This window comes from Panicum virgatum, chromosome 8K (genome assembly GCF_016808335.1).
Source record: "Panicum virgatum strain AP13 chromosome 8K, P.virgatum_v5, whole genome shotgun sequence".
Classification (NCBI taxonomy): Eukaryota; Viridiplantae; Streptophyta; class Magnoliopsida; order Poales; family Poaceae; genus Panicum; species Panicum virgatum.
Genome location: NC_053143.1, coordinates 38376939 through 38397693, shown reverse-complemented (window position 1 = coordinate 38397693; position 20755 = coordinate 38376939). Strand labels below are relative to the sequence as shown.

Below are 20755 nucleotides of genomic sequence, written 5' to 3'. Positions count from 1 at the left end.
CAGCGTGTGTAGCCGTCTGCTGGCTGCTGCTACCCCGCGGCGAGCCGAGCGCCCGCGACCGCGGCTCCCAGCTACGCCTCGCTGCCGCTGCCCGTGGCCACGCGACCCAACTAACCCCGGCGCCCCCGGGCGGCATCGTCCCGTGGCGGGATCCGTTGGCACACACGCGTGGCGGGGCGCGCCGTGGCCGCCATCCGCCCGTCCACCTGACCTAACCCCATCTCCACCGTCCACTCGCCCCCCGCCCCGGCCTATATAACCGCTCCTGTGCCATTGCAGCGAGCTCCCAGCAGCCATCGCCTCTTGCCTCCTCCGCAGCTAGCTAGCCCAGCTCGTCGCAGCTCCGGCAAGCCTCTGGTACAACGCGAGCGGAGCCACGCCGGATCGGAGCTGAGCGAGACGATGGCCGGTGCGGCGGCGGCGGTGACGGTGGAGGAGGTGAGGAAGGCGCAGCGCGCGTCGGGTCCGGCCACCGTGCTGGCCATCGGGACGGCGACGCCGGCCAACTGCGTGCACCAGGCCGACTACCCGGACTACTACTTCCGGGTCACCAAGAGCGACCACCTCACCGACCTCAAGGAGAAGTTCAAGCGGATGTGTGAGTACTTTTTTTTTTTGAATAGTAGATGTGTGTGTGTGAGCACTAGCAGCTATCTACCACTTCCATATGCAGCACATGCTGCTGGTGATGACCTGGTGTGTGTGCGTGCGCATCGTGATCTCATCCATAGATTGTAGTGCTAGCTCTCACGTCACGCGCGCGCGCACACACATCTCTGCCGTCATCAGCAGAGAGGCAGAAGTGATTCTGATCAACATCTGATTCACTGCACACACATGCTTACATCAACCGTCAGGTGCAGAAAGTGATCCGGAGCATCTGATTCACGGCAGGATGTAGGTCTGGCGGTCAAGTAGAATGAATAGTAGATGTTTCGGCAAGGGTTAGATATATGTACAGTCTCTAATTTTCACCACTTAACATGCATGAAAAACTTCCTCTGGCGATGTGAAGCACACCTCTCTGACGTCGAGAAGATAAATAAATAAACAAGCTGAAGGAATTTTTTTTTGTTTACAATTGGGGTAGAATTTCTCGACAGGTAACTGGTAGGAAGCAGGCTAAACTTCTGCACCCTAAAAACCTTGTGTTCCAGGATTTTGGGTGCAGTGACAGGACCAACACACCTAATTAGGTTAGGTAACTGCAACCTTGTCCTCCATCTCCATGCACACACAAGAAGCATGGCCGTATTTGGGATAACAAAAAGGAGGGTCAACCGGCCGGCCGGGCCAACAACACGGATTTTATTCTAAAGTAACTGCCTGGACAGTAAAAGTTTGTTACTCCTCATTCAGTATTTTTCTTTACAAAAGTTAAAGTAGGAACACCTAATTAACATGTAAACTCTAAACTAGTAACAACATGCTAGAATAGAACAAGCAGCATCCAACTCCGGCGACATGCAGTGCCAGCTTGCTGCCGGCCTGCCGATCCCTTTGCTGCTGCTTGCTTGGCGCCTTGCCGCCGACATGCATGCCACGCCGGCGACAAGATCGATGCACCGGTCCTACTTTTTTTAAGAAAAAAACATAAAATTTCTGTTTTTGTAAATAAAATTTTTAAAATTTATGTAGGCGAGCATGCAACGTCAATCCAGGCCGGGGGAGCAAACTTTAATTAAACAGGCGTATGCACGGGGGGTGAGGCTAAGCTTTTGCTTGATGGATTTGGACGTAGGTGTCACGAGGTGCCACACAAATGGCTGTCTGGCTGATGATGATCGTGCGAGTTCTCGATCTCACTCACATGGCCAGCTTCCAGATTTTGACAGCAACCTTTTTGTAGCAGTTCTTTTTTCCCCCCTGATACTACGTACTCTAGTTTGGTTAGTTGACAGTTGCTGTGCTCACTGCACACAGGAGCTAACTGGCTAGCTAGCTGCTTCCTAGTTCATTCCCAAATTCCCCCATGCATCTCTCTTCAGTCTTACCAACAACGGAGAGGAATAGGATTCCAAACCCAGCCAAGCACGGTTGGCTTCTTTCTGTAGAAGCTGACGTGACATGCAGCGGTTGGCCGCGCGCGCCCACAGGCCAGATCGATTAGCACCTGACACCTGCATCAGTAACTCCCTGCAGATTAATTAACGTAGCTAGGAGATTAACCGTTTGGTTAATTTGACCTGTCGCTAGCTGTATGGAGAAATTAAAGAAGAAGGGTAGCTGACATGACATGCCTTGACGTCCGTGCGCTGGCGGCGTCGCCGTCGCCGACGTCGGGTGGCGCGCGCGTGGTTGTTCCGTTGTGTGGCTGCTGGTTTTCAATTAATTTCTTGCATGCCGCGCTCAATAATACAGGCGACAAATCGATGATCCGGAAGCGCTACATGCACCTGACGGAGGAGTTCCTGGCGGAGAACCCCAACATGTGCGCCTACATGGCGCCGTCGCTGGACGCGCGGCAGGACATCGTGGTGGTGGAGGTGCCCAAGCTCGGCAAGGCGGCGGCGCAGAAGGCGCTCAAGGAGTGGGGCCAGCCGCGGTCCCGCATCACGCACCTCGTCTTCTGCACCACCTCCGGCGTCGACATGCCCGGCGCCGACTACCAGCTCACCAAGCTGCTGGGCCTGCGCCCCTCCGTGAACCGCCTCATGATGTACCAGCAGGGCTGCTTCGCCGGCGGCACGGTGCTGCGCGTCGCCAAGGACCTCGCCGAGAACAACCGCGGCGCGCGGGTGCTGGTGGTGTGCTCCGAGATCACCGCCGTCACCTTCCGGGGGCCCTCCGAGTCCCACCTCGACTCGCTGGTGGGGCAGGCGCTGTTCGGCGACGGCGCCGCCGCGGTGATCGTCGGCGCCGACCCCGACGAGCGCGCGGAGCGGCCGCTGTTCCAGCTGGTGTCGGCGGCGCAGACGCTGCTGCCGGACTCGGAGGGCGCCATCGACGGGCACCTCCGCGAGGTCGGGCTCACGTTCCACCTGCTCAAGGACGTGCCGGGGCTCATCTCCAAGAACATCGAGCGCGCGCTGGAGGCGGCGTTCGCGCCGCTGGGCATCTCCGACTGGAACTCCATCTTCTGGGTGGCGCACCCGGGGGGCCCGGCCATCCTGGACCAGGTGGAGGCCAAGGTGAGCCTGGACAAGGCCCGGATGCGCGCCACCCGGCACGTCCTCGCCGAGTACGGCAACATGTCCAGCGCCTGCGTGCTCTTCATCCTCGACGAGATGCGCAAGCGCTCCGCCGAGGACGGCTGCGCCACCACCGGCGAGGGCCTCGACTGGGGCGTCCTCTTCGGCTTCGGCCCCGGCCTCACCGTCGAGACCGTCGTCCTCCACAGCGTCCCCATCACCGCCGGCGCCGCCGCCGCATGATCGTCCCCATCACCGGCAACATTATTTGCCGCCTCCGCCTCCGATCGACGACCCGTCACGCGAATAACGTCGTTCTTTCTGCATCATTTGTCATCTACTAGACGCTACGACCTATTACTCTTTATTTTGCATGCATGTACTGTAAGTAAGCCCTGGAACCTGATGAATTTTAAGGGCGAGCTAGATCAAGGGTAAAACCGTAAGATCGATCGAGTGCCATTTAGTAGTATTAATTAATTACGGATGGTGAGGTATTGTATACCTGTGTAAGACAAGCTTGGCTGGATTCTATTTTATATTATTTGGTGAAGAAGATTAATTAATTATTATAATGTGGAGGTGAGCAACAATGGCTATGGCATTATTCAATTCGATTAACACTAATATGAGAGGCACACAGTGCTGTTAGCTAGCTCTCATCAACTTTTCTGTATCCTAATAATTATGCTCGTATTTTGTTAAGATTTTTCTTTTTGAAATGAGCCAGCAAGTTTTTGCCGCCGCTCTGTGTTGTTGATAAATCAGGAGTAAAAAAAAGTCAACCTTTCTGTATTCTAGGATTTGTTTTTTGTAAAATAGCGAGCAAGGTTCTGACATTATGTACTGATGATAAATCAGAGATAAAAAAAAGACAACATTTGACGACATGTCTGAAAAAGGCATGCGCAACAAGCATCATGCCTCACTAGTACTACACACACTATAGCAACACAGCAACCATAATCTCCAACAGCGGCTGTGTTTAGATCCGTAAAATAGTGGTAAAAAGAGTCACATCGGACACTGTGGCACACTGTAGCACTTTTCGTTTGTTTGTGATAATTGTTGTCCTATCATGACCTAACTAGGCTCAAAAAATTCATCTCGTCGTGTACATCAAAACTATGCAATTAGTTTTTTTATTTATCTACATTTAATGCTCCATGCATGAAGTAAAAGATTTGATGTGATATGTGAATAGTAAAGTTTGGAGAGAGAAATTTTGGAACTAAACACAGCCTCTGTTGATTCTACATCCCACAATGATCACCTCGCCAGAATGGCCATTTGCTAGGGTAGATTTCTTGTATGGCTCTGAAAAAAATGGCAGTCCCTTCTTTGATCCTAAAAAGTTTAAACTTCTTTCTTTGAACCCGTTTTTATCTTCTATCTATCCCTTCTTTAGTCCTACCGTCAAATCTATCAGTTAACTCGCATGAACCGTAACTTGTGATTGTCACCCCCTTTTCTTGACTAAAACGACCTCCAAATCACCTCCAATATTTATAAAACTTTTTATGACACAAAATTATTTTGTATCATATGGTTCTGTTAAAAAATTATTTTTTGAAAGAAAGTTTAATTTTTTTAAAGAACTTCAAAATTTTGTAAGTAAAATATAGTTCAAAATAATTTTATAAATTAATATATCTTATCTTAGAAATATTAGGTATTTTTAATCAATTATTGGATAATATTTTTGTACCATAAAATATCAGATAGTCATAAAAAGTAGCCTAATATGGTCAATTTTAATTTTAAGATTGGAAATGCTACATATCATTTTTTTTTTACAAAATGGATTCAACTCCATCAGTTGTATCACTGTAAAAGAAGTTCTATGAATATTGAAGGTGGTTTGGAGGTCGTTTTAGTCAAGAAAAGGGGGGTCCAAAATTACAAGTTACTGTTTGTGCGAGTTAATTGACAAACTTGACGGTAGGACCAAAGAAGAGATAGAAGATATAATAGGACTAAAGAAGGGAGTTTGAACTTTTCATGGCTGAAGAAGGAACTGCCCATGTCAGACCCGGGACAACGAGACTGCTCACAGGCGTAGAATATTCTAGAGTAAGGAATAACACATAGATGATAGCTAGCGAACAATCCATCTTTCCGTGTGGTGGTAGACATGACGGTACCAATGCATTTACCAGAGTTCAGATCCTAGTATCCACAACTTACACACATGGAAGTCTACACACCTTCTCGCAAAAAAAAAAAAAAAGTCTCGTGTTATGTTCACGGTGGAGGTCAAGGAAGCCTACACGCCTGTTGTGGCATACTAACTGACAGATGCATATATGCATGATAGCTCAATAAGTCGCCCTTTTAGTAAAAAGAAGTGTTAACGCGTAATATAGCACAATTAATTTGTAGCATTGTGGCACCGTCACATTACTTCCATGCTGGCCCCACAGGCCTGGGACCACGACCAATCACCAACCGATCGGCAGCACTGTGTGGTCAACATAGTAGCAGAACCGACGGCTAGGCTGCCGGCACGCCACAAGGGGTATCCTAGTTATAGGGAAAGGCTGAGAGCTGCATTTGTACATGCACGCGCGTGGTAGGTAGACTGGTTGGTGATTTAGGCCTGGTTTGTTTCAGAATTTTTCTCATAAGTCCCTATCATATCAAAAAGAATCTTACTATTTCATATTATTAAATAAAATTTGTTTATAAATGTTTTTTGACAACTGAGTGCTAATTCGCGAGACAAATTTGATGAGCCTAATTAATTCATAATTTGTTACAGTGATGCTACGTGACCATCCGCAATTTAGCTCCAGGGTTCTGCAGTTAGTTTGATAATTAACTTTTATTTAATACTTTTAAATACTAAAAAGTTCCAGAGACTTAAAAAAAGTCCCTTGAACCAAACAATGCCTTAGTTAGTTGTCTCCTTACGTTTTACATGCATGGACAGACCGACAGAAGGGTGAGCAGGGCCGTCTCCAAGAATTCTTGAGGCCCCGCTGCGAATTGCAAGTTGGGACCCTAAACTAATATAAGTATACTTTCACTCAACACTCTATTTTAATGTGCTACTTTTGATAGTCCATTATTGAGTCCTCTTGTGTCATATACTCTCTCTGTCTCAAATCATTAGTCGTTTTGGCTTTTTAATGCATAATTTTTGCTATGCATCTAGATAATCATGTCTAGGTGCATAGCAAAATCGATGTATCTAAAAAAGCCAAAATGACTAATAATTTAGGATGAAGGGAGTAGTAGAGAGCAAGTAGGATTTCAACAAGTTGAGTTTAGAAAAGTAACTTGAATTAATCCAAGCATACATGATTTCTAGAGAATTACTAGCTTATCAAGATAATACAAGATTTTTGGGGGCCCGGTGCGGTCGCCCACCTCGCCCATACCTCGCCGTACAGGAAGGGAGGCATCGACGGCCCTGGGGATGACGGACAGGATGACAGACGATTTATAAAAGCTCGACCTCTCGTAGGCATTCTAGTAAATAGTCTAGTTTATTTACACCCTCGAACTATCATAAAAGTTCGATTTTTAACTTTCAACTACAAAATCAGATAATAGAGACCATCCAACTATCGAAACCAGATAAATTTGGCCCTTTGGGTGGTTTTAGATGTGATTTTTTATTTTATTAAAATTAAAATATTCAATTTTAACTAAAGATTAACAAATAATTTATTTTAAATAAAAAGAATACAAAATAGATACTAAAAGTTTTCTAAAATGTAACCTATCTATTGGCATTTTTCTTGTCAGTTAATCGAATCCTTTATGTTCATAGTATTTAGTTTCTTGTAGTTATACCTATTATTTTTCAATAAATAAGATTCAGATAGAGCAATTATAGATATGTTACATTTTGAAAAAACATTGGCACTAGTTTCATATTTTTTTCTGATTTAAAATAAATTAGTTCTTATTATTATTTAGATCTATTAGAATTTTATATTTTTAAAAAATATAAAACCACCTTTGAAACCACCCGAAGGGTCAAACTTGTCTGGTTCTGATAGTTGGTTGGCCCTTGTTATTCGGTTTTGTACAGTTGAAGGTTAAAAATTAGACTTTTATGATAGTTCGAGTGTGCAAACCAGACTTTTCCTGATATTCCTTTAGTCAGATTCTAAAACTAATCAAACATGGTGTTCATAACCTCTTTCTCGCAAAAGGAAAGTGTCCATAACGACTGTCATGTGGGTTGTCCTCATACCACTTGCACTGGTTATCACAATTTCTTGACAAACCAGGTTGTCTTTGTACAAAGCCATACATGCCACAAGTAGTTATGAACTTGTCACTGAAGTATCTAAAGATGTAGTGGTTCGATCATAAAAATGAATCAAATGACATGGCCAACTACTACTCTTGTGTCAAAGTGTTAATTAGGGCCGGAGTGGAGATTGGAAATATTGCAGCAACATCACTCTTGATCTCCTTAAGGACGTGTCCTCCCAGTCCCATGAAGAGTAGTAGACTTTCTAATAACTAGTAGTCATTTATTAGTACCGGTGTTAATTACGCTGGTACTAATTTAGTTCAGGTGTGATAAATCTTTATTAGCGTAACGGCAGGTCTAGTAAACATGAGTAGTAGACTTTCTAATAACTAGTAGTCATTTATTAAAAAAATAAAATAACTAGTAGTCATTGATTCAAAAAAAAAAACTAGTAGTCATTATCTCTCCTGTCTGCTCTAACTTGTCTAGCCTGTCACATAAGCAAAATGTTTATTACGCAAGCAGGGTTATAGCCACCTGAGTTGACATGAGACTGAGATGCCCTATATATCTCAGTCTTTATTAAAGAAAGTACTACTTATACTTCAACCTTTCACTAGTATGCCAACGTGTGTACAAAGTGAGGATGAGAGACAAAAGATAAAACAAGCTTGTGAAACCAGTGGTTTTGCAGAATTTACGGATATATCCCTCCCCCATCAGATGTTGTGCACGTTAATAATAAGCTTCTTGTGGGGTGCAAAATGTCAAGGAGCTAGAAAGATCGATCACTCAAATAAATCTCGATCGATGGTCGCGTTCTTTTTCACTCTTGGCTAGTGTATTAACCTTCAATTTCCAGGTTAATTAGTTTGCAGTTGAAACCTTTTATCTCTTTCCTTTTTCTCTGGTGTATGGACATTCCAGCCCAGAAAGCTAGCGTGAAAACAACAAAAAAACAAATTTCTACTACATCCAAATAATGGTACTGATTCTCGAACACATTCTTTTCTTATAATCTACAAACAAGTCCAGCGGATTAGTTTGCACTTTATGTGCCTCATCGTCGGCAACCCCTAAAGAAAGAAAACACATAAAATTCAATCACGTTTAGCTATCTGTGTAGCTCGGCTGCCTTTATCCATCAATCCCATTGTCCATCCAACAACCTCGTCCCCTTTAAATTTGGAACCTACAGCAAGCACTCATGTTGTTCCATCAAAATCCAAAAGGTCGTACTAGCAGCTGCACTTTGCTCATCAATCAGCTTCAGTGTACCCGTCAAGGACAATTCAGGTACGGACACACATGCAAAAGCTCTTGCAGGTGATGTAACGAGGAATACAATGAACCTTTTGGATTATTTTTCATATAAATCTCAGGATACGCGTTATTAGGTCAGCGTGCATCAACTTATTATTAGCGGTGCATGCGTGTTTAACTGTCTATCTTTTCTTATCACAAGTTTTTATTAGGGAGAAATACCAATTATAAATTTTAATTCTGAACTAAAAAAGAAAGATGAGCCACACATCTGCTTTTCATCATGATCCATGTATACCGACTGATAGTTTGACCTAATTATTGTGAATTGCCGACAGATAGCTCATTGGAGAATCTAAAGATCTATAATGACTGATATGCAGATGGGAAAACTTGAAGTACCGACTAATGGTCCGTTAGATATTTTTACCGACTAATTGTTTATCGGTAATTCTCTCTGCTTTCAGTGATTCATGTCGGACGCTATTTTGATGTTGTGGTATATAGTCAATAGTGTACACATCTTGTGATGTGTGCAAGTTACATGCATGATCTTTTCTGAACTTCTGATGCTGAATGTGTATATAGGATATGCAAGAAGTAGAAGTGTCCTACGTGTTAGGTAGCACGTTCACAAGGAGTCAAGGACATCACTTTTTTAGACATGGATGGATCGCTGTCTGTAGACTTTTGTTGGTGAAGGGAGGTGGCGATTTTGTGTTTGTGGTGCACTGGTGTGCAGGGTATATATGGTGTATATATGTAATGCAAGTTCAGTTAATTTGCTGTGCTGTGTAAGCTGGGAAAGTTGGTGAGAATGAGACGTGAGAAGCGGTGATCATATGACACTTGATGAAGAGTGTTGTCATCTTATTAACGCTGGTGACAGATAGCTACGTACGGTTAATTATTACTACGGAATCGAAACCCAAAAATAAAGTGAGAGAATCCATACAACAGCTCGTCAAATCTATGGTCATTGTGGGACCAATCCCCACTGCTCCACTAGTGTGAGATATTTTGGGGGGGGGGGGGGGGGTGGCACTAGGAAACGAATGTTTACGACAGTGAAACTGTTAAAGAAATTGCTAAACTTCTGCTCCAAATAAAAAATGTAATTGACCATCATTTTTAGTCATAATTTAGACAAAAAAATCTAGCAAGGCCATATTTCTGTTTTTTTTCAAATAAATAATATAATAGAAAGCTTTTAGCTATATAGGCCAAAACGAATGAAATGATAAAAAACTAAATTGGCCTACAAATAAAAGCATCAACTAATAAAACAACACAAATAATAGCCATATAAAAGTGAGTGAAATCAGATAAAATATTAACAGTCACATGTGTGACTGACAACCAAACCATCATATAGGACGGAATAATTTTTTTGTTGGTGAATTTTTGTTGTTGCTGGAACAATTGTTCTAGTAATAAAAAAATCATTTCGCATTCAAACAAATGTTCCAAAAAGAACTTTGATGTTTTCCGCGAACCGATATTTGGACCAACCTGTCTTCTTAATTTCGGCCCAAGTAACGAGGAACCATCCCCGTGATCCCTTGCACGACTAAGGCTAGTCTCAGTGGGGGTTTTATGGAGAGTTTCATGACATTAAATATCATTAATTTTGCTGATGTGGTAAGGAGAGAGAATGATGGAGTTTCATGGGATGTGAGGAGAGTTTCATCACCATGAAACTCATCTGGCACGGTTACCTAGTTTCTAGTCTAGGTATCTGTGTTCATGAAACTCCCACTGAGACTGGCCTAATCAACACAGGACTGACAAGCTTGTAGTTAGGAATTGGCCTTGTGATACTAATTGTGCTTTGTGTGATCAGGTGTTTGAAACAGCGGCACATCTATGCCTGCACTGACCTTTTGCAAGGCATGTTTGGCATCTGATTAGCACCTGGATGGCTGGTGTGATTCAGGTACCAGCAGATCAAGATGAAGGTGTAGAAGCTTGGTGGAACAGAAGCATGGAGCATCTGAATCAGGCACAAAAGCACTCAGTGGCAGCAATTCTTTCTTACACAACGTGGAACATTTGGAAAGAGAGAAATAGAAGGGTCTTTCAACACAAAAGTCTGCAGCCGCATCAGGTGGTGCTTTTGATCAAGGAGGAAATCAATCTGAGGAGGGTGGTTTGTGGCACACCCGAGGCGTTCTAAGTTTTATAATGTTTAATAATGTTTACTTCATCTTGTTGACGATTTTTAGTTTATTATGTAATATAAATCTGTAAACCTGGAACCCGCTTGCTTCTCTTCTTAAATGCATCGGCAGTGCTCCTACCTTGTTTTCAAAAAAAAAAGAATAATCAACACAGGATAACGCACGTTATCCCTAATCGCCCCGAAACCAGTTTGTAAAATCATCCATATTTAGAATTCTCGTTTTATTAGGTGGTCAGGCCCTGTGAAAACTTGTAGGCCAAGTCTTCAAGCTCATGTCATGATGCATAGCCACTTAAACAATTAGGCCCAGAAGGGCCATTGCGTAGCCCAAGCCAAAGCTTCTTCTGCATCCTGAGTCGTGATTGTTTATCTTGTTCCATTCTAAATTATATATCATTTGACTTTTTTTATCCAAGTTTGACCACTCATCTTATTTAAAAATTTGTACAAAATATCACTTCTTTGTTGTAGCTTGCATTATCGATACAAGTTTTTCAAAAAAAAGATTTAAATTTAAATATGTTTGCACAATTTTTTTGAATATAACGAGTGGTCAAAGTTGGGTAAGAAAAATCAAATAACCTATAATTTGGAATTTGGTATGGAAATATGGAACGGAGGGAGTATTTGCAATCGCTAGTCCCCCCTAAAAGAATGTACAATCGCTACTCCACTTCTTCTTTTATTCGATACAACCCTGTGGAGGGCGCGTGGTTTGACCTGGGAAGAAGGTGCGCGGGAGGCAACGAGGCCACGGCCGGCGAATGGAGGCGACGGCGAGGCCACGGCCGACGAGCTGGCGCTACAGCTGGTCCGCCCAATTCGCCATCCTCCTAGACCCAGCCTTTCTTCTTCCGCGCCGAGAACCAGAAGTTTTGGGGGCGTCTATTCCTCGCTCGCGCGAGCTCGCGCCGAGTTGTCGCAGCTACGCTCCGCCCCACGCTCCCCCGCCTCCCAGGCTCCGGCGCCGCCCTCGGCGCCTCCGCCGCCGCCCTCCACCGCCGCCTTCCCTAACCGAGCTCGCCGCCGCGCGCCGCCGCCTTCTCCTCGCCGCCGCCGGCCCCGCCCACCGGTTGTCCGGCCCCGCCCGGCCGGCGGCGCTCCCGCGCCGCCGCGCCCTCCGCCGGTCGATCCGCCGCCACCGCCTGGCCGCCCCCGCCCCCGGCCTCCTCTTCTATAGCCGGAGGCCATGGAGCCATCCCACCCCCCGGCAACCCAAACCCTAAAGACCGCCGCCTCCCACCACCACCCCGGCCGCCGACGACCTCGCCGGCGGCCGCTCCGCCCCACCAACCACCCCCAAGACCCCGGCAATCCCCTTCCCTAACCCCGGCGCCACCACCATCGCGAGATCCAGAGGTAGAAGAAGAATAGTGTCGTGCGGGCCCACCTGGCAGGGACTCCGTCTCCCCCTTCTGCGATAGGACGCGCTGCAGTAGCGCACGCGAGGAATAGCCTCCGCGGAAGTTTTCGCAAAGAAACAGGCGAGAGTGTTCGACGTTATCATGGGCCGGCAATCTCAACCGAGTACACGCACCTTTCCAGGCCCAGCCCATAAAGCATGTTGACTTCTAGCTCAAGCCGCATTTTTCTGAATGGGTAGCCCAGGCCAGTCCTAATTCTGAACAAAATTTATCCAACCGGCAGATAAAGCGTGACGCACTAGCCCAGGCCAGCCCATAACGAAGATTCTCCTGAATGTTGGTTTGACACAAGTCTATATATTCTGAACAAAATTTTATTAATTCTGAACAAAATTCTGAAAAATCAGCTCCTAGTAATTTTTAATATGTTGATGTGTGTGTTTTGTGAATGCCATAATATTGAGGTATAATAATGTTGGCGGCGACGGCGAGAGCAACGACGATGAAGAGGACACCCTGCGACGGGTGTAGCAGGACGGCGAGGGCGAGGACACCATGGAGCCATGTACTTTTAGTTGATGGAACTTGAATTGTGCTGAACAATTAACAGAAGCCTATAGAGTTGGGTCTCAGCGGAGCAGAGCTAACAACTAGGTGACCAGAGCTAACAAAAGAGCTCTGCACAAGTCGTGTTTGATTTTTATTGGCCAAACTGGTCAGAAACAAGAGCCCAGCTCCATAACTTCGCAAAAGTGACTGATGTCGGCTCAGCAGTATTGCTACCGGTCCGAGGTGCGTATGTATACAAGACACTACGGGAGCCAGTGCGTTTGCCGTGTGCCATAGGCATATGGCAAAGGCTATTTTGCACAGGGCAAAGCTTTTGCCGTGTGTAACACACGGCAAAGTTCACACGGCATCCAAACATCGACAAAGAGCCACTTTGCCGTGTGCTCTTTCTCGAACACTCGGCAAAGACTTTACCGTGTGTCAGAGCGACACTCGGCAAACAATTTTCCAAAAAAAAAAACACTGGCAGCCGCTGCAGCGGCAGTGCCGGCCACCACCACCACACCGGCCAGCCAGGAGAGGAGGCACCGCCGCCCGTGGCCGAGCTGCCGCCGCCCGCGGGCGCCCCCGCCTGTTGCCATCCGGGGTCGGGCCACCGCCTCCCGCGGCCGCGCCGCCGGTCACCGTCCGGGGCCGGCCGCACCAACGCGCCTTGAGGCCCTCGTTGCGCCAACCGCCACTCGGGGCTGCGCTGCTGCCGCTGCGCGAGGCCCGCGCCGCCGCCGCCGCTGGGTGCCCCCGCCGGCTAGCGCTCGAGAGAGAGAGAAATGAGAGGGGGTCTGGTAGGGGAGGAGGGGACAAATAGGAGAGCTCCATCTTATGGGTGTGGATTGATGACATGGCCTCTTTGCCGAGTGCGCAATAAAAACACTCGGCAAATGTTTTTTTCATTTTTTTGTGTAAAACAGTAAATGGTTTGTTTGAGGTCCTAAACAAATTCAAATTAAAAGGTTATCAAATATAAAGTTTCATAATTTTTCGAGATCTACAACTTTCGTTTTGGTACTTTCTCCATCCGATGTCTTTTACAAAATTTGAATTTCAAATTTGAGAAGTTCAAACGTACTTTTCGTTGACAAGATGATTTCAAATTTAAAAAAAATTTCAACTACAAACTTGTTCAACCTCTGAAGATCAACAATTTTTATTTTAATTTTTTTTCTCATTGGGCATAGTGGTAGTAATACTGTTTACAAATATTATAGGTCTCATTTATAGTTTTTGAAACTATATCAGAGAGGTATCAATTTTGTGAACAAATTTACCCATCACTTTATCAAAAAATAAAAAATTTATATAAAAGTTGTAGATCTTGTGAAGTTACACAACTTTGTAGGCAAAAACTTCTTCATTTAAATTTATTTAGTGGTTCAAAATTAGATTTAAAAATTATATTTGTCGTGTGCCAAATATTTGACACTCGGCAAAGAGTCTTTGCCGAGTGTCAAATATTTGGCACTCGGCAATATATCTGGCACACGGCAAATGGTGTGTTTGCCGTGTGCCGATTTTTTGCCGTATGTTTTTTGGTAGGCACACGGCAGTGTTCGAAATGTTGCACACGGCAAATAAAAAGGCACACAGCAAATTCACGTTTTCCGGTAGTGCGAGGAGGTACGACAGACATGAAATACGTATTGTCAGTTTCTAGTCTTCATATGAAAACGATACGATGCCGGTAAAAAAAAGTCTGTCAATATCTACCAAAGAAAGCGAAATGGTCTATAGCCTAGTAGTTTCTAGAGTCTCGGTAGTATATTAAGTCATAAGTTCGGTTCCCCATGAGAGCAAATATTTTAAGATTAATAACATTGTACTTTCGGTGGTAGGCGACGTTTACGTTGACAACGAGGCTCATAGAGGTAGAGTTTACGCACGTGCGTTCATAGAAATAAGTGTGCGTGCGCTGTGAGTATCTAAGTTGTACCGTGTAATTTCAAGAAAAAAACATCTACCACAGGAAGGACCTGTCCTTTTGTAAATTACGAATGGAAGAAATCACCCTGAAACACTACCGAAATTCAAGACTTCGCCTAGTGCTTCAAGCACACGGCGAAGTCGCCCGGGCACACAATGAACTTTTCGCCGACGGTGGCCGACGGCAGCCACGGGCACGGCAAAGGCCGAATTTGTCATGTGCCATTTTTTTGGGCACACGGCAAACATCTTCGCCGTGTGTTTTTTAAGGTACACGGTGACAAAAGGTAAGCAGACGGCGTGGCGTTGAACTGACAGCGTTGGGAGGAATTCGCTGTGTGCCATGTGGATTTACAAACGGCGAAGAATGAGGTACAGAGTGAACTCCTGTTTTCCTGTAGTGAACATAGTTTAGATGGTACAGTACTTGGGCGTTCTGAAAGACCCGAAGATCTAAACTATTCCGTATGTTTCAAATTATTAGTCATTTTGACTTTTTTTAAATATAAATTTTACTATGCATCTAGACATAATATATATCTAGATGTATAATAAAAAATATGCATCTAAAATAATATGTTACTAATTTGTGACGGATAGGGTTGAAAACGGTAGAAAAACTCTCTAACTGTTTCTGTTTCTGTATTTTTTTTTTGCCGGGAACGAAAACGGAAACATGAAAGACGGACGGGAAAACGAAATCAGTATTACGAGATATCGAAAACGAAACATATCGGTCGGGAACATGTCGATTACGATTGGGAATCGGTAACTCAAATCGGAAACACAATACATATAACCACTTGAAACATTTAACTCAGCGCACTAGTTACAACCATTCATCAGTCACATGCAAACAATATACAGGTGCCACATCCATGAGATAATTTGATAGACAAACATGATTGCAGCATTCAGTCTCCAACAGATAGGCAACGACACAGCCACCAAAGCACACACCCACATAATGAAATGACACAGGTGCCGCTGCCTCCTCCATGCTTCCTCCCGACGAATCCCAGGACTGGCGCAGGCGCAGGCGCAGGGCGGCGCTACTCCCGCTGCGGCTGCTGGCTGCGCCCGGGCGGCGGCGGGGCAGGGCGGCGCAATCGCGTAAGGCGCAGGGCGGCGCTACCCGTGCGCGCGGCGGGGCACGCAGCAGCGGCGGCAGACTGGCGTGCTGCCCGGCGGGGGACTGGGAGCGGAGTAGGGAGCCTGAGCCTGCGTGCTGCGCGGCTACGCCAGACGGGCGGGCGGCGGCCTGGGCGGACGGCGGCGGATGAGGTCTCGCACTGGGAGCGGGACTATGGGAGCTAGGCTGAGTTTTATTGGAGGCGGATGGGCTTGGGCCGAGAGGGAGTGCGATGGGCCAGGAAAAGAGATTGAGGGGCGAGGGTGACTCTGGACTGGGCCTCAAAACGGGAAAACCGCTGGGAATTCCCGTATAGAATACGGGAACCGTGAAAACGGTCGGGAAAAAGCTCCTGTTTCCGTTCCCGTTGCCTCTGTTTTTCCCGTTTTTTTCATGTTCTCGTTTTTTCCTGCCAAAAAGGTATACAGATGGTTTATATGAGATACGATACCGGTCGGGACGGGATTTTCCCGTCCCGTTTTCATCCCTAGTGACGGAGGTAGTAGAATCGTTTTGTTATCGAAGATGCTTATATGTCCATGGGGAAATGGTTCATCGATGGATCACTGGAATATAATTTCTATCATACACTTATTGCGCCTAATTTTGGAATTACACATAATCTTCCCTCATAGGTGTTGGAGAATATGGAGATCGATCTCCCGTTGTCACTCTTGCTTGGTTGCGTATCCTTGCTAGCTAGTGCAGGCATGCAAATCTATTGTCTCGATTGTGAGCCCTGGCCCGAGCCCCGACATGATCCCCCATTGCGAGCCCTCCCCTTCTTCCTTCTCGCCATCTTGGCGGCGCCGCCGCATCTCGTCGAGGACGAAGATGATGGTCGCGGCCAACATGTTGCCGTGCTCGCTCAGCACGCGCCGGCTGGCCGCGAGCTTCCCGGCCTCCAGACCCAGGGCGGCCTCGTAGCTGTCCAGCAGCGGGCGGCTGCCAGGGTTTACCGCCCAGAAAAGGCCGTTCCAGCTGCCGCCGCCACTCGCCGCCGCCGGGCCCACCAGGCACCGCTCTATGTTGCCGCGGACAAGCTCCGGCACCTCAGCGGCCATGCGGTACCGGACGCCACCCTCGCCGAGATCGATCCCCACGGCATGCTCCGTCCCCGGCAGCGTCGCCTGCGCGGACGACACGATGCGGAAGATGGGGCGCTCGACGGGGTCTGTCGGGCCGGCGCCGACGATGGCCGCGCCGGCGCCGTCGCTGAAGAGGGCCGTGGCGACAAGGGCGTCGAGCTGGGCCTCGTCGGGGGCGCCGAAGGGGAGGACGGCGGCGTGGGCGCAGGCCACGAGCACGCGCGCGCCGCGGTTGTTCTCGGCGATGTCCTTGGCGAGCCGCATCGCGACGAAGCTCGCCGAGCACCCGTGGAGGTACAGCAAGGTGCGGCGCACGGCCGGGCGGAGGCCCAGGAGAAGTGCCAGGCGGAGGTCGGCGCCCGGCTCGTCGGCGCCGGAGTTGGTGGCGACGACGAGGTGCGTGACGTCGGCAGCCTGCCGGCCCCACTCCACGATCGCCCGCCCCGCCGCCGCGGCGGCGAGCTCGGGCACGGCGTCCGCGGAGATGCGCAGCCGCGCGCCGAGCGACGGAGCCGCGCGGTCCAGGAACTCCGGGTGCCCGCCGATCGTCTCCTCGGTGTGGTGGAAATGGCGCTTCTTGATGCCTGACTTGTCACCTGCAGGGGCACCCAAGAATTTGACATCTTATCAACAAAAGATCACTTTGTTGTTTCCACATACTGAATGTTTTGATTTGATTAATCAAACTGAATGATGAAATCAGTACACATTCTCTTCATCTTGGCCTTGAGCTCGGTCAGGTGGTCGCTCTTGGTGACACGGAAGTACCAGTCGGTGAACTCGTCCTGAGACATGGATTTGCCTCCAATGTGTACAATGCCTGATGATGTCGATCTTCACATGGAAAAAATGATCGAACGCTGCTCCTTCTGCCAAATTCATGTTGATTTCTATGCATGTGAATTGTATGTAACGGAAAAGGTAACAGGCATGCATATCATGAAGTTCGTTGCCTGCAACTACTCCCTCCGTTAGGTCGTTTTGGTTTTGCAATATATTTAGATATAGTGTATACCTAATTGTATAGCAAAAGCTATGAACTTAGAAAAACTAAAACGATCTATAATTTGAAATAGAGGGACTACAAAGGTAGCCTACGTTATCGACGTCCATTACTCATTGGGCTTCGATCGAGCCCTTTGATGAGGTATAGGTAATGGTAAGGGACGTCGTCACGATCTGTCACCTTTTAGTATAGATTACAACATCCGTTAGCTTTGGCTTTGTAAGGAATGGTCTCCAAGTTATTGTTTATGATTTTGATGATTGAATGATAATATTGTTATTGGGATTAATATTTTTTTTATCAAGACATATCTTCTTAGGTGTTTGTAGGTTCCAAAGATAAATTTCAAGCCATCCAAATGATAGAAAAAAGAGAGAGAAGGAATTAGAGAAATTCTATAGCATTTGAATCATAGTAAAAAATCAGACAATTTTTTCTGAGATGTCCAAATGATAGCAAAGATCAATAAAAGAACCTCGCAATAAGACACATGATGAAACGAATCAAAACAAGCAAAGATTCCTCACCGATGTATTATCAATTTATTTCACCGTTTCCCTTGCACTCTCCGCCAGCGACACTGCTGGCCCAATCTTGTAAAGAACTGTTGCCTATCTACATCTACATGTCCCCTTCCTCGAGTCAGCTCGTACCAGCAAGGATTTATGAACATGAGTAATCAAATGGGGTTCGCAATACATCAATGAAGCTTACATTGCAAGTAATTAAGCGGGATTTCACCCAAGAATGGTGCGCAACTTTGAGATCAGCGAAGAGCGAAACCGTGAGCGGAAAGTGAAGAAGATCGGATAGAGATACCGACACGTGGATCCCGTGGGAAAGGTAATTGACGATGTTAAAATGCCGTCATCTTATTCAACCCATTGCCGAAAACTGTGGCCGAGAAATCATCCCTGAACTCGAATCCGCTAGACCCGAACCCCACATATATCCAATCCAAAACCGTACCATTACCATCCTTAGTGATAAACTTACATACACACTCCTTCAAGCAAATAGTAACATTATTAGTAGTATATTTTTTCCGCTTTCCAAGTTACCGACCATCAAACCCTAGCCGTTCTGTCTCGCATTATTCTTGCTACAGGAAGCTGCGAAAATCAGTACTTTTCATCCTGGCCGCCGGCCGGTGGCATGTGTAACACTACAGTCTCCGTTGTGAGTCCCGGCCCGAGCCCCGACATGACTCCCCAGTCCCCACTCGCAGTCCTTCCCTTCCTCCTTGCCAGATGAGCCATCTTGCCGGCGGCGGCGTATCTCGTCGAGCACAAAGATCACCGTCGCGCCGCTCATGTTGCCGTACTCCCTCAGCACGTGCCGGCTTGCCGCAAGCTTCCCAGGCTCCAGACCGAGCGCGGCCTCGTAGGTGTCCAAGACGGCGCGGCCGCCGGGGTGCACCGCCCAGAAGAGCCCGTTCCAGCCGCCGTCGCCGCCGGCGTCCGGCCTGAGGCCCAGCGGCGCCAGCGTGCCCACCAGGCACCGCTCTATGCTGCCCTGGACAAGCCTCGGGACCTCGACGGACAGGCGGCTGCTGGTGAAGCCGCTCTCGGTGAGGTTCATCACCACGGCGTGCTCCGTGCCCGGCAACGTCGTCTGCGAGGCCGACACCATGTGGAACACGGGGCGCTCGCCGCCGGGGCCGGCCGGGTCCGCGCCGACGACGACCGCGCCGGCGCCGTCGCCGAACAGGGCCATGGCGACGAGGTGGTCGATGTGCGCGTTCTCCGGGGCGCAGAACATCAGGATGTTGGCTTGCGTGCAGGCCACGAGCACGCGGGAGCCGCGGTTGTTCTCGGCGATGTCCTTGGCGACGCGGAGCGCGGCGACGCCGGCGGAGCAGCCGTGGAGGTAGAGCAGCGTGCGGCGCACGGCCGGCGGGAGCCCGAGGAGCCCAGCGAGGCGGAGGTCCGCGCCCGGCTCGTGGACGCCGGCGTTGGTGCAGACCACGAGATGCGTCACGGCGGCCGCCGGGCGGCCCCAGGCCGCGATCGCCCTCGACGCGGCCGCCGCGGCGAGGCTGTGCGCGGCGGCCGCGGCGATGCCCTGCCGCGCGCCGAGCGACGGAGCCGCGCGGTCGATGATCTCCGGGTGGCTGCCGATCATCTCCTCGGTGTGGTAGAAATGGCGCTTCTTGACGCCGGATTTGGCACCTGTATGTGTAGGAAGCAACAAGAATCTGTTGACAATTTTTGATTACCTGAGCTGAATCAAATTGACAATTTTTTATTAACTGAGCTGAATCAAATAGATTGGTAAATGGCAATATGATCTATTGACACTTTTCGATGAACTGAGCTGAATCAAATGATCTGTATTCTGTACATATTTTCTTCATCTTGGCTTTGAGCTCGGTGAGGTGGTCGCTCTTGGTGACACGGAAGTACCAGTCGGTGAAGTCGTCTTGGTGGATGCAGTTCGTCGGGTATGCCACGCCGATGGCCAGTATTGCCGCGGGGCCATCGGCACGCTGTCTCTGATGGATGTCACACAGGACGGTGTCCGGATGGGCACTTGGAGCCATGGTTCTTGGATTGCTAGAAGCAGAAGTGTTACTCGGACGAAGTCCTACGCCATGGTTCTTCACATGAGGAGATGCTCTCTTATAACGCAGTTGAAAGTAGAAGCCTAGGTGGTGGCATGCTAACCGCCAACAACCGGGCATCGCAGTCGAAATCAGCTTGGAGATTGAAAGTTATTGTCAAAGAACTGACATGACGAAACAGATTGTAAGTTTTGAGTCTTCACACGAAAATTATTCATGTCGTCAACGGCCAACAGAGGAGAAAATTTTTATTATAGGACTCGAAACAAGTGGTTTCGCTAAAATAGGACTCCTAACGTTTGCTTCGCTAAAATAGGACTCGAAAC

General features: G+C 47.7%; 2 protein-coding genes and 1 pseudogene across 2 annotated transcripts; 1 reads left to right on the top strand and 2 right to left on the bottom strand.

The window, feature by feature from the left end:
- Positions 1 to 286: 286 nt before the first annotated feature.
- LOC120644569 (chalcone synthase C2-like) lies at positions 287 to 3721 on the top strand. Its single transcript, XM_039921210.1, has 2 exons — positions 287 to 598; positions 2362 to 3721. Exons 1-2 carry the CDS (start codon positions 403 to 405, stop codon positions 3372 to 3374), a joined length of 1209 nt encoding a protein of 402 aa, XP_039777144.1. The 5' UTR covers positions 287 to 402; the 3' UTR covers positions 3375 to 3721.
- An 11650-nt stretch (positions 3722 to 15371) lies between these two features.
- LOC120646301 (bisdemethoxycurcumin synthase-like) lies at positions 15372 to 17654 on the bottom strand. The gene is made up of 2 exons (XM_039922933.1): positions 17567 to 17654; positions 15372 to 17456 (listed from the first exon to the last, which is right to left on the bottom strand). Exons 1-2 carry the CDS (start codon positions 17652 to 17654, stop codon positions 16468 to 16470), a joined length of 1077 nt encoding a protein of 358 aa, XP_039778867.1. The 3' UTR covers positions 15372 to 16467.
- A 1161-nt stretch (positions 17655 to 18815) lies between these two features.
- LOC120644568 lies at positions 18816 to 20444 on the bottom strand (annotated as a pseudogene).
- Positions 20445 to 20755: the final 311 nt, after the last annotated feature.

Coding starts and splice junctions, on each gene's coding strand:
- LOC120644569 (XM_039921210.1), top strand. CDS start 403: ATGGCCGGTGCGGCGGCGGCGGTGACGGTGGAGGAGGTGAGGAAGGCG. Junction 599..2,361: donor GGAGAAGTTCAAGCGGATGT/GTGAGTACTTTT, acceptor TCAATAATACAG/GCGACAAATCGATGATCCGG.
- LOC120646301 (XM_039922933.1), bottom strand. CDS start 17,654: ATGTCTCAGGACGAGTTCACCGACTGGTACTTCCGTGTCACCAAGAGC. Junction 17,457..17,566: donor GGCCAAGATGAAGAGAATGT/GTACTGATTTCA, acceptor GTGCCCCTGCAG/GTGACAAGTCAGGCATCAAG.